At 33.1% G+C, this 17,996-nt stretch overlaps 3 protein-coding genes across 6 annotated transcripts in view; 1 reads left to right on the top strand and 2 right to left on the bottom strand.

The window, feature by feature from the left end:
• LOC126745452 (probable ubiquitin carboxyl-terminal hydrolase FAF-X) overlaps positions 1-6,148 on the bottom strand; it is a 75,216-nt gene extending 69,068 nt beyond the window's left edge. For 2 of the 4 annotated variants that reach the window (XR_007663550.1, XM_050453308.1), the window contains exons 1-3: positions 2,913-3,238; positions 2,627-2,717; positions 1,860-2,564 (exon numbers count right to left, since the gene is read on the bottom strand). Coding sequence is in view for 3 of the 4 variants with exons in the window: in XM_050453308.1 (XP_050309265.1) it covers positions 1,860-2,564; positions 2,627-2,680 (759 nt within the window). In the remaining variant the exon portion in view is untranslated. Of the gene's footprint in view, positions 1-1,859; positions 2,565-2,626; positions 2,718-2,912; positions 3,239-6,007 lie in introns of those variants that run through there. The other 2 variants (XM_050453309.1, XM_050453310.1) reach the window with 2 other exon arrangements.
• A 2,335-nt stretch (positions 6,149-8,483) lies between these two features.
• Positions 8,484-9,418, top strand: LOC126745879 (mitochondrial import inner membrane translocase subunit TIM14). The gene is made up of 3 exons (XM_050453910.1): positions 8,484-8,572; positions 8,628-8,832; positions 9,179-9,418. Exons 1-3 carry the CDS (start codon positions 8,570-8,572, stop codon positions 9,322-9,324), a joined length of 354 nt encoding a protein of 117 aa, XP_050309867.1. The 5' UTR covers positions 8,484-8,569; the 3' UTR covers positions 9,325-9,418.
• On the bottom strand, positions 9,326-17,540 carry LOC126745878 (growth hormone-regulated TBC protein 1-A-like). The gene is made up of 5 exons (XM_050453909.1): positions 17,375-17,540; positions 17,090-17,293; positions 16,586-17,034; positions 9,587-10,023; positions 9,326-9,529 (listed from the first exon to the last, which is right to left on the bottom strand). The coding sequence occupies exons 2-5, from the start codon at positions 17,107-17,109 to the stop codon at positions 9,455-9,457; spliced, it is 981 nt and encodes a 326-aa protein (XP_050309866.1). The 5' UTR covers positions 17,110-17,293; positions 17,375-17,540; the 3' UTR covers positions 9,326-9,454.
• Positions 17,541-17,996: the final 456 nt, after the last annotated feature.

Genomic DNA, 17,996 nt, shown 5'->3' with positions numbered 1-17,996 from the left:
TTTAACCACTTGCCTCAGAAGTCAAAAACTTAGAGAGTGGTATGTACTTTAATAAGCAAGTTAAAAACTACTCTTGGATATAGAATATTACTCTGTTGAAGAATTTTATTGTGATAGGTTGTGATTTTAACTGTAAACCACCTTATATTAGATGATTTTTGGCACTTATCTTTTATTTTATTTATAGCATTTTTACTTTTTTACACTTTTTGTGCACTGAATCCAGCTGAATTATTGATCATATACTATGTATATACGTTTTTATTTGTATATTTGTACTTATATTAAACTGTATTTTTAAAGGGGTTGAACGCTGGGGAGAGTGCGGCGGTGGTGTTCTGTGACTTATCTAAGGCGTTTGACTGTGTGAGTCACAGAATACTGCTGCAGAAGCTAGAAACCTATGGATTCAGAGGAGTTGCTCTCGACTGGTTTCATTCTTACCTATCTGGAAGAACACAAAGGGTATTCTTTGACAATGATATGTCATCCCGTCTGGATATGGATTCTGGTGTACCCCAGAGTTCTGTTCTTGGACCAATATTGTTCCTGCTATATGTCAATGATATCTCTCAAATTCCAATTAGGGGCAAATTTACTATCTTTGCGGATGATCCAACATTACTTTGGCATGACACTGACACCAAGAGATTAAGGAATATCATTGATGAAGATTTAATTCTTGTAAAGTCATGGTGTGAATCTAATAGATTAACTTTTTATATTTCTAAAACTAATATTTTAACTTTTAAATGTAACCTTGGAACTGTCACTTTGCAAAATGAAACAATAAGTCCTTCTGAAACATGCAAATTTTTGGGCCTGACGATTGATAAGCAATTAAAATTTGAAAATCATATCTACTCTTTAATAGGGAAGTAATCATCCAACTGTTATGCTATTAGAGTAATAACACATTCTCTGGGACTTGATGTGGCCAAAATTGCCTACCATGCTCTTATTGAGTCTCATCTGAGATACGGTATTGTGTTTTGGGGTGTGTGCTCTCAGTATTTGTTCAGCTCTCTATTTATTTTGCAAAAAAGAGCCATATGCTACATGTGTGCAGCTCCCTTTCATAGCCCCTGTAGGCCATTATTTTTAAAACACTCTGTCCTGACATTGCCATGCCTTTTTATTTTAGAGACTGTTTGTCTTATCCACAAAAAATGTTGCCATCAGCTTGGCCCCCCCTCCTCAGGTTACAATCTCCGAACAACCTTCTCTTTACCTCTGCCTATCCCAAAAAGTGAGCAGATTAAGTCCTCTTTTGTGTACGGGGGCAGAAGGCTTTTTAACCACCTACCCCTTTATATAAGGCTAATAAATTGTGAAAAATGTTTTAGGAAAAATATAAAGAAACTTTTGCTTGTTAAAGCATTTTATTCTCTAGACGAGTTTTTAAATACAATTTTTTGACAGTGAAGATTTTTGGGCAGCGTAATGTGAATTCTTACTACCCTTTCTTTGGGTGTGTTCTATATATGTATGTAAGAATTGTTAAAATTTTTATATTTTTGTAAAAGATTATGTTATATTTATATAATATAATTTTTCCTCAAATTTTGTGTATTCTGAAAAAAAGTGCCAAAAAGATTATGTTGTCAACTATCTTTAAGGTTTTATATAATGCTTTGTTAACAACAGATGATGTTACGTAACAATAAAGCTATTTTTGACTTTGACTAAATGTTAGTTTTATTTATTTTATATACTCATTATACTGTAATTTTTTTTCTTTCTTGAATTTTTTTTATCCACAGCTTCATAAATGAGAACATAATGAGCTCTTTATACCATAAAGCAATTTCTGATTTAATTAAATCTTTACATTACTAAGTTCAAATTAAAAGACTTACCAATATGGGCAGCACATATTTGTGAATTGTATGAGGAGTTAGAAATTCATAGCAGAGTCCAAAAGGCATCAACAGAGCATATACCACAGATACAGTCAGGTTTTTGCCACTTTGAAACCTCTCCAAAAGCTTCTGAAAACCTCCAAGTTCTCCGAATTTATTTATGAAATCAACCAGCCACCCCCTCGGGTTTCTGGGGTCTTGTGAAGGTCTGGCAAACAGCTCCTCCTCACTTAAAATACATCCTGGTCCGGCAGACTCGCTCTGCCTTGATGAATTAAAACTATGAAATTTGTTATTTGGATTTAATACCATAGCTAAAAGGTCCAATAAAGGAAACCAGTCATGTGGCAGTTTTGTTACACATAATTCAATTAATTTTAAGCAATTCTGGTAAATGCACATATGAATATTGGCTTTCCAACTAGAAACTGCATCATCGGTAAGTATTTTTGTAAAGGACATGGTTAAGGCCTCTCGAAAGAATCTCTGACATGATTCTGATTTAATATCTAAGTTCTTCTTTGCTAAATCTATGGATGCTTTAAGTAAAACTTCAAGTTCCTGATCAGGTAATACAGGAACCACCCATCTTGTGTGAGTAATTTTGTCTTCTAAAGTGGCTAGTTTTTCTTTTGGAAACTCCGGCTCTGCATTTTCATCTTGTAGATCTTCTATAATGTTTGATGGGCCTGCAGTGGGATTCTACAAGAACAAAAATATGTTTTGACACCTATTTCTAGGGAAAGCAGTGAAGTGTAATATACCTGGGTTTCCTTATTTTCCTCAGCCACTTCTTGTCCCCGAGTTGCAACAGTCATTGTTTATGTTGTGGACTAGGCAATCATTTTAAATAAACTGAAAAACACGCGATACAGAAAACATTGTCGCGAATAGTTGTTTTTCAAAAAAACCCCAAAATAGCCAAGAATAATGTCATAGGATGAAAAATATTGGGTAGTGAAGTAATGTCAGATTTTAGATCAAAAATAAATGGGAGTGACAGCGATGACAAAATACGGGCTTAATGCGGCAAAATGGTGTTTTACTTACCCCGTAAATTGTAGATGAGCTACGGACTGGGTCCGAGTCGCCGAGAAAAATCACTGGATAAAGAAAATTGTTTAAATTCACGAAAAATTTTGACAACTATAGGGTAAAATCACCGGCTCATACAAAATGGCGTCGCGAAAATAACGATTCCAACGCTCCTGGAACTTCTTCCCCTTCAGTTTAATTAAGATAACAGTCTTCGAATTTCGCTGAATTTAAAAAATATCGAATATTTCCAACAACCTTTAAAAAGTTTCTTGATTATTGACGTTCAGAAATATCTTTTTCAGGCACGTCGTGATTTTGCAAATCTTCTGACCAACATTTCTGAATCAATATCCCTAAATTTCGCGACGAGTTTTCTTCTAGGGAATTTTATCCTAGAACAAGGGCTAGACAGTTGGTTGACAGCACTGATGCCACGATGCCAAGTTGTAAACATTTAAATAGAGAAGGAAATGGAAAATACAACAAACCTGTACAAACATGCAAGAAGTGTACAATTTAAAACTTACAATTACATTTGTAATAACGGTTTATAGATTAAAAAAGACAGAAAACCTTAGACCCTAGACAAAAAAACTCACACAGGTAATAAAAGTAATCTTTTTAAATTTATTTATTACAACGGCAGAGCCAATTTACAAGAATAAAATAAAAAAATATAAGTACAGACATAAATATGCATAAAAATAATAATTATAATTAATACTAAATAATCAGTAAAATTAAAATTAACAAAATAGTACATAGCAAAAATAACAAAAAAAAATCAAATAGATTCCAATATAAATAAAGAGGGAAGAGTAAGTATCTTGTATTTTTTAAAGATTTCTTGACAGTGAGCTCTGCTATTAAGTCCAAGCAGATACCGAACTGCTCTCTTTTGACACCGCATGTGCCCCAGAATGGAAGGGCGTAACGTAGATGTGACTCAAAAAGGGCATAATAAACTGTTCTTGATGTTTGAAAACTTAATTCCCTGGAAACTGATCTTAAGGCAAAACATGCTGAACTTAATTTTTTATATAAGGCATCAATATGCTAGTCCCATTTTAGGGAGTAGTCAACATTAAGTTCCAAGAACTTTACAGATTCTACAACGTCCAAACTGGTGTTGTTAAGTACAAAGGGTTGAATAGTAGTTTTATATGATAAGACTTTAGTTTTTGAGACATTTAGGCACAGAAGATTAGAATCGCACCACGATTTAATGGTAATTAAGTCATTAGAAATAGTAGCATGTAGTGCCCTAGCATCCGGATTGCTCCATGTAAAGCTAGTATCGTCAGCAAAAAGACAGATAGACAGTCATTTATAAAAATCAGAAACAAAATAGGGCCCAGGACTGAACCTTGAGGTACCCCACATTCTATTGGTTTGCAAGAAGACTTCGTCGTGTCAACCTTTACAAGCTGATTTCTGTAACTGAGATACGATTTAAACTACTCAAGGGGCGTTCCTCTGAACCCATAGTGATTCAATTTGTCAATTAAGATGTTATGGTTTACACAATCAAAAGCCTTGGAGAAATCACAAAAAATTGTTGCTGTTAAATGATTATTATTTATACTGGTGTAAACACTATTAAAGAGAGAAAACATAGCATCATTTGTGCACTTGTTACTCAAGAATCCAAATTGGTGAGGAGTAATAATTTTATATTTAAACAGAAACGATAAGAGCCTTTTTTTAACCAATCGTTCAATGATCTTTGATAAAGTGGGAAGGAGTGCGATTGGGCGATAGTTTGAAACTTGTTGTTTATCTCCTCCCTTATGCAAAGGAATAATTATTGCAGTCTTAAGGCAGGTAGGAAAGACTCCATTTTGGAATGACTTGTTAATTAAGATGGATTAAGGTGCAATTTGGCAGATTGGAAAACATTTTGAGAGTGAGCCCATCTGTACCAGATGATGATTTGTTTTTTATTTCATTAATTGTAGTTTGAAGCTCTGTTGATACAATGGGGGTAAAAAAGTAGCTGTGTAAATTTTCATTTGGGAGATATGAACGAGGATCGTGAGAAGGTGTTATGGCAGCCATTAGATTTTTAGCTACATTAACAAAGTAGTGATTAAGGTCCTCAGGCGAAGTAGTGATAGTGCTAGATGAAGAAGTCTTATTTCTTAATTCATTTACAATAGACCATGTTTTTTTGGCAACATTACTTGATTCGATCATCCTTTTATTATAATAAATATCTTTTGCAGCTTTTATAGTCTTATGGTACATTTTTCTATAAAGCTTGACATAGTTATGAAAAAATACACTGTCTGTAAATTTTTTCAGGTGTAATAATGAGCGCATGTTTTTTGCAGAAACACGTAAGCCTTTAGTGGTCCATGGCTTATGATGTTTAATTTTGATAGGTCTAAGAGGAAACGACTTATCTGCAATACTTGATAAAGACTTTATAAAACTAGAAAATTTACTATCTATATCGTCAGAAAGAAAATCCCAATCAGCCGTTTGGCATAACTTCTTGAATTGTAAAAAATTATTTTTGACAAAAACACGGCCTAATTTACGTAATGTGTTTTTGCCTTTAGAATTTATGGAAAATTTAGTTAGTGCAGCTTCATGATCAGAAAATCCGTAATTAAAAACCGTACAATCTACGAGTTCAGGAGCAAAAGATGACACGACATAGTCGATGGTATTAGAACTATTTCTAGTTATTCTGGTAGGAAAGTTAATATGCATTCCTATACCCATTGAGACGAAAATAGAGTGAAGAGATTCTTGAGCAGCACACACACTGGAAAAATCAATATTAAGGTCGCCACACAAAATAAATTTACCTTTTAAGGGCAAGGATTCTAGCAAGCTTAGTAGTTTTTGAAGGAAAGTCTGTAAGTCAGCGTCAGGTGTTCTATATACACAAATAATATAGAGATCGTATGTATTATGGTAAACTATGGAAAATTCAAATACTTTTTCTGATAAAAAGTTATCAAACTTAGTTACCGGTGAACTACGAAGGGGTATATAATAAATACTCTCATCATTAAAAGCTGGCTAAAGCTGGCTTGGATAACAGCCATTTTCAAAAAAAAGAAACATTGCAATTAGAAAGTGATTTATTAACTTACCGCCATTCTCTCAGGTGTTAAATATTCCTCCTCCTCAATATCATGGTGCCTATTAGGATAATAAGTTACACTAGAAATAACCTTATTAATCTCATTAAGTGCATTCATTTTGCCATTAAAACTAGATATCTGCAGCTGTCTAAGGATTGGATATCTCATCTTATCATTCTAGTGATTGGAGGAAGGAAACTCTATTTTTCACATTTTCTAAAATACCAGGGCAATAGAAACATTCCATTTAATATTTTGTAAAATGTAAGTAAATTCGAAGCCTTAACGGAGTAAAAAAAGGTATAGGTTAGGTTTAAATCCTTTCTATTTGTATTTTTTTTTTCATTTCTTTATTTTTCTTTTTTTATTTTTAATGGGTGGTTAGGTATAGGAGTAGCTTGAAGCTAGACCTCGCCACCAAATTTAACTTATCTCTATTTATAGTGTATTAAATTTAAATATGTAAGTAAAGGCCATGGTGATAGCAGATAGCCTGGAAGCACTGCAAAGGTTAATGGACCATATACGTATATCTTAATATCAACGTAAAGAAAATGAAACAAATGATCAGCAGCAAAAGAGATGTAAATGGAGATTATGTCAACGGAACACGAATTAAACGTGTTCAATAATATTGCTATCCTGTAACCATTATAAATGAACAATGGGACAATGCACAAGAAACTAAATATTATATAGGAAAAGCAAGGAGAGTATTTAACAAAATGAGAGTCATAGAGTCAAGAGTCACAAAATATGTCTTGAAACGAAAATAAAGCACTTAACATTCTCTCGTCTTTTCTATTTTATTATATAGCGTAGAATCCTAGACACTCACGAAAGCTACCACTAAAAATCTGGAAGCATTTGAGATGTGGCTATATAGAAGAATGTTCAGAATACCATGGACAGCTCACATTATAAACATGGAAGTGCTACCCCGTTCAAAAATAAAATTGAAATACCTAGCGGATATTATGAGAAATAAAGATATCGATACTCCCTACTACATACCCTAATATAATATATAGAAGTAAATCCGAACGAGTCCTCTTCACTTTAAGGCTATTTTCTTTAGAAATTATGTTATTTATACGCTCTAACTGAATTAATAATATTTGACAAAAATCCACCAATCTACTTTAAAAGACTGTCACCCAGACCTATATCACGCAAGTTCGGAATGAGATGTTCACGGCTCACTTTGTCGAACGCCTTTAAGAAATCAGTGAATATACTGTACACCTGACTATCGTTCTCAAAGCCGTCCAACAAGTACTGCTAATATATAAGCAAATAAATTACCTATTACCCTCAAAAAAGTGTTGCAAATGTAGTAACTATATTCCGACCATGCCAGGAGTGTCCGTGCCGTTCCGACCATTGGAACACATCCTGAATCAAAAGAGAAACAAAATAAAGAATATATACCATCACGTCAAAATTGTATTTGGAAATCAGGACAGTCTAGTCTCTCCAGAGAATCCAATTTCTAATTGCAAAAGAACCTAATTTCAAAGGAAGATTAAAGAAAATGTTATGAAACACAACAAAGGGAAGGGCAAAATCTAGGAGCATTTAATAATGTCCAAACTACGTCGCTCCTCAATGCGTTTACGCGAAAAAGAATTCCATCCATTTTGCAACTGGATTGAAGTTTAAGGCTAAGATATACATTACCTTGGGCAAAGACATAAATAGCCAGAGCGGAGGTAATATGTTCTCTGTTCATTTTCAAAAAGAAAATTTCCAATTTTACCTAGATACTCAACATAGTTCTATGCCAATCGAAATATTATTCTGGCTCTGATTTCTACTCGAGATTTGTCTATTAAAACGCACAATCTGTTTTAGAAAGGTACTGAAACTTTGTATGTAATGCAGTACTTGTGCGCTGAATTGTGATTATTAATCGATTACAAACATCATATAGTAGTTGCTTTACAAGCTAATTAATATTTAGAGGATTGCTGCTTTACTGCCCCATATTTTCTAAAGACTTTCTTTATAAGAAATACTGAATCTTGAGAAATTCTTTCTGTCTAAGAATTCAGTCTCAGAATTAGGTTGTGATTTAAGCAGCCTTGTGACTGAAATTCGCAAAAACTTTTACCGAAATTTTCATTATTGTGGGAGAGTTTCACAGCGTAAATATAAGATATAGTATATTTTTCGTAGTTAAGGTGAGCCCCTTAGTTTTAGTACCTAAATGTTGGGATTTGTTCTAATATACTATAGTTAAACGGTGTAATATTTCTTTAATTTTGTTCTGTTGGCGGCTCCTTTGTATAATTACAAAATAAAATTTAAGTTCTTTTAAAGTAATCTGCCTTTAATATAACTTAAATAGTGCATATAAATACCACTCTGCAAATATTTCAGGTGGAAATGCGCAACCACCAGCGCTTATGTAAACAGGCCCTAAGACTTGGGAAGTTTCAACATGTTTCTTAAATGAATGTTGACATTGACAAGTTGTAAAGTCATTTGATTTAAGATCAGCTGACTGTCAAAAGTAAACAATCGATTAAAATTTAAAGTCAACCAGAAAAACACAAAAAAAAGCGTAAAATGGTAAGAAATTATTATTTTTATCACGTGTAAAGTCTTTTTCAATGCCTTTTTCTAGAACGGTGTAATATTAGCGGGTTTAGGTTTAGCCGCCGTAGGTTTTGGGGCGCGCTACGCTTTAAGGCAAATGCCAAACGCAGCCAAGACGTTTAACGAAGCAATGAAAAACCTTCCAAAATTTGAAGAATCTGCTGCGAACGCCAAGTACTACAAAGGAGGTTTCGATCCTAAAATGAATAGAAGAGAGGCTGCTTTAATTTTAGGTAATATTTTAAATTAACCTCTAAAATAATTCAGTTATAATCCACCATTCAATGCTAATAAACCATGATTAAATTTAACAGAAGAGTGGAAAATTTAGTAATACAGAAGAAAAGCCAAGGAATTTTAGGCAACAAATGAATTTAAGGGTAAATAAAGTCTTTGTGAATCAAGGTTATACTTCTTCAATTGGTTGGGGTAATTTAGTTTTTTGTAGAATGTAACATTTTGACTGAAGGAACATGTGATACAAACAGAAATATGAGCAGTGCAGATTCTTTTAAACTTGTTTTTTAAGTCACTTCTTTCCTAAAACCTGCCTTCATTTCAATAAAAATTTACTTTTAGGAGTGAGCCCCTCGGCAAACAAGGCAAAGGTTAAAGATGCATTTAAAAAAGTGATGGCAGTAAATCACCCAGATAGAGGTGGATCTCCTTACATTGCATCGAAGATTAATGAAGCTAAAGATTTCTTAGAAAAACATTCAAGATAAGTAGAAAATGATAAGCAAGTAAATTTTATTGTATGTATAAAATCTTATATACTGTAAATATGACTAGAGTAGATTTAATAAATTATTTTGAGAAGTTTGGTGTGTTTATTTAACTAACTTGACCTGGACACTAATCTTTTTTATACTTCATTCTTAACTTTTCAATTTCCCTTTTTTGTAAATTTCCTGATAACCGGAACATATCCTAAAAAATATAATAACTTACTACAAACAAAATATATTTATATAAAAAATAACTCACAGTAATAAAACTATGGCAATCAATAACTCTAGGATGGTTTTTCATATTCTTGAACACAGTCATCAACTCACTAAGGTCACTTGTCTGCAAAATCTCCTGCTTATGTAGTTTAATAAGGGCCAGTGCAACTCTAAATAAGATTTTCGATCCTTCAAAAAACAAACAATCCCATATTCTCAACACAGTCTCTGTTGGAAGGACATCGGCATAAAGGCAAATGAACCATTTTGTAGTACCCATTGCCCATGGCATTCCTACATTTAATATATGTCTGTGAACAACTGGCTCGGCTTTTTGCACTAATTCATTTAGAACATCTAAGTCAGTTAATAGTCCTGACATAGTCTTAATGTAATACTTTGGTAGCATATTATCAACTAGGGTTTTTAACAGCCAAAATGTGATGGATTCATCTTTTGTAGCTAACAATATTAATCCTAAAAAATTTGGTACGATTTAACTAATGCTTTTCAACAAATATGGGTTTACTGAAATTAAGTCTGTAGTATAACTTCTTTTTTGATGAATACTAAGGTCAAATTTCTTCTGCTGGTTAATATAGTGAAAAAATAAAACTTTGTATCTTTGGAGATAAAGTTACAACACTCTAGAGATGGTTGGAAGTTTTCTCATAATTTTTTTTTGAAAACCATATAAAGTCAGAGGAGTACAATACATGTCAGTTTATCATCATTAGACAGTCAATTTATGATAAAATTAAATGGAAATAGCAATTGGCTTCGATGGTGTTTCAGGATATATTCTAAAGGTGACCTACTAACTCAGCCACTGACATTCATGTTTAATCATGGCCTTAAAAAATCAGCCTTCACCAGTGAATGGAAGAAAATAATTTGCATTTTTAAAAGTGGTTCAAAACAGGAGGTAGTAAGCCTGGAAGAAATTAATTATGTTCTAAGCCCAGGGACTTACAACCTGGAAGAAAATATAAAAAAGAAGAGGAAGAATGATTTAATTCGTTCAGGCAGTTGAAATTGTGTTCTTTCTATCCCATGGACCTCCACAATCTCAATTGCCTGGAATGTTTTAATTTTCAACTGCCTGGAAGAAATAAATTATGTTCTAAGCCTAGGGTCTTACAACCTGGAAGGAAGTATAAAAAAGAAAAAAAGGAAGAATGATCTAATTCGTCCTGGCAGTTGAAACTGTTTTTTTCCATCCTGTGGACTCCCATAATCACAATTGACTGGCATGTTTTAATTTTTAACTGCCTGGAAGAAATAAATTAGGTTCTAAGCCCAAGGTCTTATAACCTGGAAGGAAGTATAAAAAAGAAGAAGAGGAAGAATGATTTAATTCGTCCAGGCAGTTGAAATTGTCTTATTTCTATCCCATGGACCTCCACAATCTTAATTGTCAGAAATATTTTCATTTTCAACTGCCTGGAAGAAATTAATTATGTTCTAAGCCTAGGGTCTTACAACCTGGAAGGAAGTATAAAAAAGAAGAAAAGGAAGAATGATCTAATTCGTCCTGGCAGTTGAAACTGTTTTTTTTTATCCTGTGGACTCCCACAATCACAATTGACTGGCATGTTTTCATTTTCAACTGCCTGGAAGAAATGAATTATGTTCTAAGCCCAGGGTCTTACAACCTGGAAAGAAGTAAAAAAAAGAAGAGGAAGAATGATTTAATTCGTCCAGGCAGTTGAAATTGTGTTTTTTTCATCCTGTGGATCTCCACAATCTCTGAGTTCTCTGTGCTTGAAATTGTTCTTTTTAAAAAACTGTATGGGTATATGTGTAATCATATATCTGAGCTAAAGCATGGTTTCCCTCATTGTCGTGAATGAGTCTCCATTATCGAATTTTGATCTATATTATCAAACCAAGTTGAAGTTCTATTTACCAACTTCGAAAAGGCTTTTGACAAAGCCATGAGTTGCACATTGAATAAAAATGTTCATAGACATGTGTACAAGATTGATGGTTCACCCCTTTGTTATATCTTTAATCTTAGTTTAATGGTTTCAGTTTATCCCACAACCTGGCGAATAAGTATGGTAATTCCCCTATTTAAGAAAGGTGCTAAAAACAAAGCAACAAACTACCAACCTGCTACAATTCTTAATGCTGTGTCCAAGGTTTTTGAAATAGCTTTGTTTAATAGACTCTATAATCAAGTCAAGTATAATATATCTGCACAGCAACATGGTTTGTGAATGTCAATTTGTTCATATTGTTTTAAATGGAAAAAAAGCAAACTGATGTAAATACACTGACATGGAAAAGGGCTTTGATAGGTTAGGCATAGTTTTATTGTAAAGTCACTTTACCACAATAATGTGCCTGATAATTTAATTAGTTGTTTCTTATCTGTCAAACAGGCACCAATACATTGAGGTGCCAGGTCTAATTTTTACACTAGTAAATCTGGAGTGACTTAGGGATCTACTTTTAGACCAAAGCACGACTTTTTCATATAATCTGAAGGTATATATGGAAATTAGTCCTGAGAAAGTCTGTGCCAGTACATAGAAATTTCGATATTGTTATAGAATGTTGTGAAGATAATGCATTTCAACCATACAAAAAAATGTTCTACTCTGTCTATAATCCTTAATAAGGATGTAGTTAAAAAAAATTGTGTGATGAGCTTGCAATAAATTGCAAACTAGCATTTACAGAGCATATTACAAACATTGGGCATATAGAATAATGAGCTTCATTATTATTTCAACTAACAGTTTTAATGCTGACTGTTGTTTAAAACTGTTTGTTAGCTTGGTGCTACCAAGGTTGAAGTATGGAAGTCTAATATGGTAGTATATATTGAATTATATTTCAGCCTTGTCTCGTAAATAAGTAGAATAGGTAGTATCTCCGATGGCATCAAGTCTCACACAAATTCAAAGCAAATAAAAAACCCCCCGGTCCTGCATACCTAAATCCATTGCATACCTTCAGTCTTCGTTTGTGTGACGAGTCGACCATATGTACCGCTTCGCTTTTTGAAATTATCTCGTATTATTTGGCAATGGTGCGAGGGTAAAAATATCTATTTATATGCCAGTTATATAAAGTCTAAAGACAATTTTGAAGGAGATGCACAATCCATACTTAAATTATCCAAAGAAACCGAATGGGAAATAAGCAACTTGGTGTTTAAAGATATAATATCCACTTTTGGCAAACCAGAAGTTGATCTCTTTGCTTCAAAAATGAACGCTAAATGCAAAAAGTTTGTATCATGGTTGGGAAGTTCAGAATTTATAGCAGTGGACGCCTTTACGATAAAATGGAACAAGTTTTTCTTTTATGCTTTTCCACCATTTTCTGTTATTCTTCGTGCTTTGCAAAAAAATAAAAGAGGAAAAAGCTAGAGGATTTGTTGTTGTGCCCTTCTGGACATCTCAGCCATAGTACCCACTTTTTACATCATTATTAGAATCAACACCTTTAGTTTTCGAGGCTGAGGAACGTTTACTTTCTTTTAGGAATGTGCCTCATCCACTTTGGCGAAAAATTTCCCTGGTGGCAGGAGTGTTATCCTTCAAGCCCTGAGAGCTGGTTCAGTACCTGAAGAAGCTTTAGAAATTTGCTTGGCCTCCATTACTACCTCTACAATTCAACAATATAATTCAGTGGCTACTGGTCAAAGAGTACAGACTTTAGCCAACATAGAAGTTGAAAATATTATTATAGATGAAAATAAAGTTATTATTATAGATGAAAAAAAACACTATGAAACTATTGTAAACAAAGCATATAAGCTTCTTGGTTTTGTAATAAGAAATACAAAACATTTTAAAGAAATAAAATCAACAATAATTCTGTACAACTCACTGGTCAGACCGATCTTGGAGTATGCCTCAGTTATCTGGGCACCTAAAGCAATGGTGCATATTAATATGATTGAAAGGGTCCAAAAAAGATTTTTAAGATACCTGTACTTAAGAACACATAATGCATATCCTTATATGATCTCCTATTGAATTTAATTTGGTACTATTGAGTGTTAGGCGTAATATGAATGATGTCTTATTTATTTACTACATAACTAACAACTTAAAATATAAGAACTGTTCTTTAATTAATCATCTATCATTTGCTGTTCCTAAAATCAATTTGAGAATAAAAAATAACAATCTTTTCCAGTGTTCACCCTCAAGTTGTTCGCCATTTAATAGAATGATGCAAGAATGTAATAATTATATACAAAAATATGATATAGATCTCTTTAATATTAGTATTCCCCAAATTAAGACTGATTTTGTATCTGATTAATCATTTACTTGTTAATCTGTTCTTTTTGTTTTTGATTTTTAATTGTAAGTAGGTGTATTTTATTAAATGTTATTAGTCTTAGTGTAGGTTTAGTTTCATCATTATTATTGGTTTTTCTTTTTCTTTCTGCAAGCCAGTAAGCACTCCCACATATAATTACATTTCAAATGTGTTTGTAAGAGTATAAATAAATAAATAAATAAAGAAGAGTGGGTTGGATACGAACCAATTCATAGCTCATAGTACTCGCCATGCTGCGACGTTTGCAGCTGCGCGAAAGGGAGTATCTTATGACTCTATTTGGCTTGCAGCTAGCTGGTCAGAGAAATCCTCTGTTTTTGCCAATCATTATAACAGACCTTTGCTTCAAAAAGACAATTTTGCAATGACTGTTCTTAGTTGTTAGTATTATGATTGAGTATTATATTTGAGTTTTTATCTTTAAGTTTCTTGTGTCTAATGTTAGTATAGGAAAATATTTTCCAGATTTGTTATTTGTCATATTAAGTAGGTACATTTTTATTAAGATATAAGTAATTATCTTGAAAAATAAATGTATACCCATATTATCTTGATGCCATCCTTAGAATTAATGTTTTATGTTCATACCAATTCTGCCTAATATTATTTTTTCTAGTTATTCTGTTCATTATGTTGTTTAATTATTATTCATATAACATGTTTCCAATGAAAATTGTTGCAACTCGCTTTAAATAGCTACCTATTCTATTTATTTACAAGACAAAGGCTGAAATATAATTAACAGATCAAACAAACTTACCTAAGTGAAGTTCAATCTGGATTATATGAAGCCTTGTCGAAGTAAATAAGTCCCTTCCCTACCCTATTATTTATTTCCCTTGGTTGCAACAATGTAGCTTTGAAGAAGACTGAAGGTATGCAATGGATTTAGGTATGCAGGACCGGGGGAGTTTTTTATTTGCTTTGAATTTGTGTGAAACTCGATGCCATCGGAGATACTACCTATTCTACTTATTTACTTCGACAAGGCTTCATATAATCCAGATCGAACTTCACTTAGGTAAGATCGTTTGATCTGTTAATTTGCAAGGCTTTACATTTGACAACAGACTTTGTGTTGTTCAGACTTAAACCTTACTATTTTTGCTGCTTATAATGTTTGACTTGACCTCTTATAATGACCTCATCCGACTTAATATCCAGGGAAAATTCACGCTCTTTGCTGACGACACCACCGTTCTCTGGCATGGGTATGATACCGACTCTTTGAGAATAGCCATGTTGGCTGATCTTCAACTTATATATGAGTGGTTCAGGGCAAATTTACTATCATTAAATCCAGAGAAGACCAAACTAATTTGTTTTACAAATAACCGTAGTCTTCATAACATTCTTATTGCTAACTGCCCTGTCCCGCCTTATTCTAACAATAAGTTTTTGGGTCTGGTGATTGACAAGGAGCTTAAGTTTGAGGACCATATACGGACTCTCAGCAATAGGGTTTCTGTGGGTTGTTTCGCTGTTAGGGTGGCCTGTCGGGAGCTTGGCATGGGGATTGGGAGAGCCGTGTACTTTTCCCTGATTGAGTCCCATCTCAGGTATGGTGTCTGCTTTTGGGGTAGTGCAAGCAACTATCTTCTACAGATGTTGTTTGTTCTACAGAAACGTGCTGTGCATTATATATGCGGGATATCACCAAGAGAATCATGCCAACCATATTTTATCACGGAGGGCATTCTTACAATCTACTGCCTATACATACAGGAGGTGGCATGCCTTATTTTCTCCCATCAATACAGGTTTGTCCTACAGAATCCACGACATGTCACCCGCCAGCGGAATAATTTGCGGCTTCCCATTCCAACATCTGCCTTGGTAAAGAGATCAATTTTTTATGAAGGTATAAAAATCTTTAACCACCTACCAGAGGACATTAGAGGGGCAAAATCTCTCATCAAATTTAAGTTTCTCTTGAGGAGATTTCTGAGTGGTCGAGCCTATTACTCTGTGGCTGAATATTTCAACGACAATCAGATTTTAATTAATTAATGGAGACCTAGCTCTATTCCTAACCTGTTTGTTTTAAATGTTTTTCTTTTTTTTTTTTTTATCCCTAAATGTTGAACTGTACTTAGTTAAGAAAAGTTAGATATAGTTGATTTTATTGATTCAAGAAAGGAAAAAAAAGGAAGAACAAAAAAAGGAAGGAAAAAAAGGAAGAAAAAGGAAATGTAAATTTTAACTGTTTAACTTTGATTCGTCATTGTAACTTGTATTTTTAAATATAATTTTAACCTTGTAACTCTGTCTCTTTAGGATTAGGTGAAGCTTTGTTTATAACAATATTTTGTTCAAACAATAAAGCATATTTGAATTTGAATTTGTTTTTATTGTTAAGTATACTAAGCTGTAGGGTATTTAGTTATAAAGATATTGAATTTTATATATTTATATGAGAATTCAAATTATTATTATAGTGTCTATTATTGACCTCTTTTGTATAATATAGATGAAAAGGATTGGTTGAGAAGACAACAAATCAGCATATGTAGCAGCAGCTGTAAAATGGATTTTTTAAATGAATAAACAAATAAATAGCTAGCTTAGTTCAATTTCACTTGTGTTTTTTTTAACAAAAATAGTCAGGCAGACTCTATTTGCATATTTAAGAAAATTAAATAAGCATCTAGACAGAGATTTATATGAAACCTATCGCTCTATTTTGAAACATACATTTATCATTTATCAGACATTTAAAAAAAAAACATACCTGCAATATAATTTAGCCCTTGACAATATCCGACATCGGCACTTTGGTGAGCGAATGTGGCAAGCACATTATACAACATATTTGGTAGATTTTCTTCATTCAAAAAAAATATATTATCAGGAAAAGTGCGAGGTAGATCAATTTTGATACATTCTATAATAGCTGCATTGCTATTGTTGTTTTTCATTTGTTGATAGGAACTAATACTACTTTTTCTTAAGGCTTCAGCACCAGACACAGCCATCCAACATGACGGTCGAAAATCAGCAGGGATTCCTTTGCGAATAAACCTTTTTAAAGTGTTGTTTTTAACAAAAATTTTTGTGCTGAATAAGGAGTTCCATCTCAGGGCCCTTCTGGTGAGAGTTCTCATGTACTGTGACATGAAGGAATCATATTTTTCATAATCGAAGTCTTCTGGGCGTTCAAACCCATATTCATCAACTTGGCTAAAGAAAAAAAGTATGCTCGATATGGCTGGATTAATATTGAAATTTGACTCACCTATAGTTTGAGTTGGCCATAATATACAGTTTATATTATCAAAGACATTTGTTCTTTAATTAAAAAATAGCTGAGAGATCTATGTTAAACAAATTTAGTTCAAGTATGAATACAGCTTAGGCTTACATTTATTTAATGACTCAACTTTTTTCCCAATACCCATTTAGCCTGATACACTATTTATCAGATATTGTTGGGTATAACCTGCAGAACCACAAATAGAATCAATTAAATTCAATTCATATCATTTTAGCAATTTATTCATAAATTGTCCGCTCGGCTCACCTCTGATCCTCTAGTTATATAATCATAAACATTTTTTTTATTTAGGTACTTTTGATAAGAAATAATATGAACTGTGGTAAGAAAATAAATAAATAAACATACGCCTACTCTATACTGCCGGCTTTACTAATGCAGTTTTCGATTTGTTTAACAAAACATGTGAATGAAAAGAAATGTGGGTTGCCTAACATATGAATGAAAATTTCAGTAACAAAATGACACTAGTGACAATTACGAAGCAAGATCTCTGTACGTAAAGTTGCTTCACATAGAAGGTTTTAGGACGATGAAAATACGGTGTGTGCTGCGGACAAGACTCCACCTTTCATTGGTCGCTTTTTGGTAATTGGTAATTATTAAGTAACCTTGTTGTATAACTTGTATTAGTTTTTGACAAAATAAACGATATATCGACGGCTAAAGTACGGTACCTCGTAAGTCGCAAAAGGGAAATTTTACAGGAGAGAGTAAAAACTGTTTTAAATACTCAGGATAGATACTACCTCAATATTTTTAGTATATCCATAAATAGAAAAGCTCTATTTTTTGTTTTGTGAAAAAGGAATACGCAAGAACCTTTTCTTTTAAATTTTAGAGCTTTTTACGAGCTCCCGTATTTTTT

The sequence above is a fragment of the Anthonomus grandis genome, chromosome 16 (genome assembly GCF_022605725.1).
Source record: "Anthonomus grandis grandis chromosome 16, icAntGran1.3, whole genome shotgun sequence".
NCBI lineage: Eukaryota > Metazoa > Arthropoda > Insecta > Coleoptera > Curculionidae > Anthonomus > Anthonomus grandis.
Note: the sequence above shows the minus strand (reverse complement) of the source record. Positions and strands in the feature narration are given on the sequence as shown.

What these genes read in the sequence shown, in the direction of transcription:
- LOC126745879 (XM_050453910.1), top strand. An exon ending in AGAGGCTGCTTTAATTTTAG is followed by an intron (nt 8,833 to 9,178) that starts GTAATATTTTAA and finishes ATTTACTTTTAG; the next exon opens with GAGTGAGCCCCTCGGCAAAC.
- LOC126745878 (XM_050453909.1), bottom strand. Translation starts at nt 17,109, where the DNA reads ATGGCCAACTCAAACTATAG. An exon ending in ATGGCCAACTCAAACTATAG is followed by an intron (nt 17,035 to 17,089) that starts GTGAGTCAAATT and finishes TTTTTTCTTTAG; the next exon opens with CCAAGTTGATGAATATGGGT. An exon ending in ATTGCCATAGTTTTATTACT is followed by an intron (nt 9,530 to 9,586) that starts GTGAGTTATTTT and finishes TATATTTTTTAG; the next exon opens with GATATGTTCCGGTTATCAGG.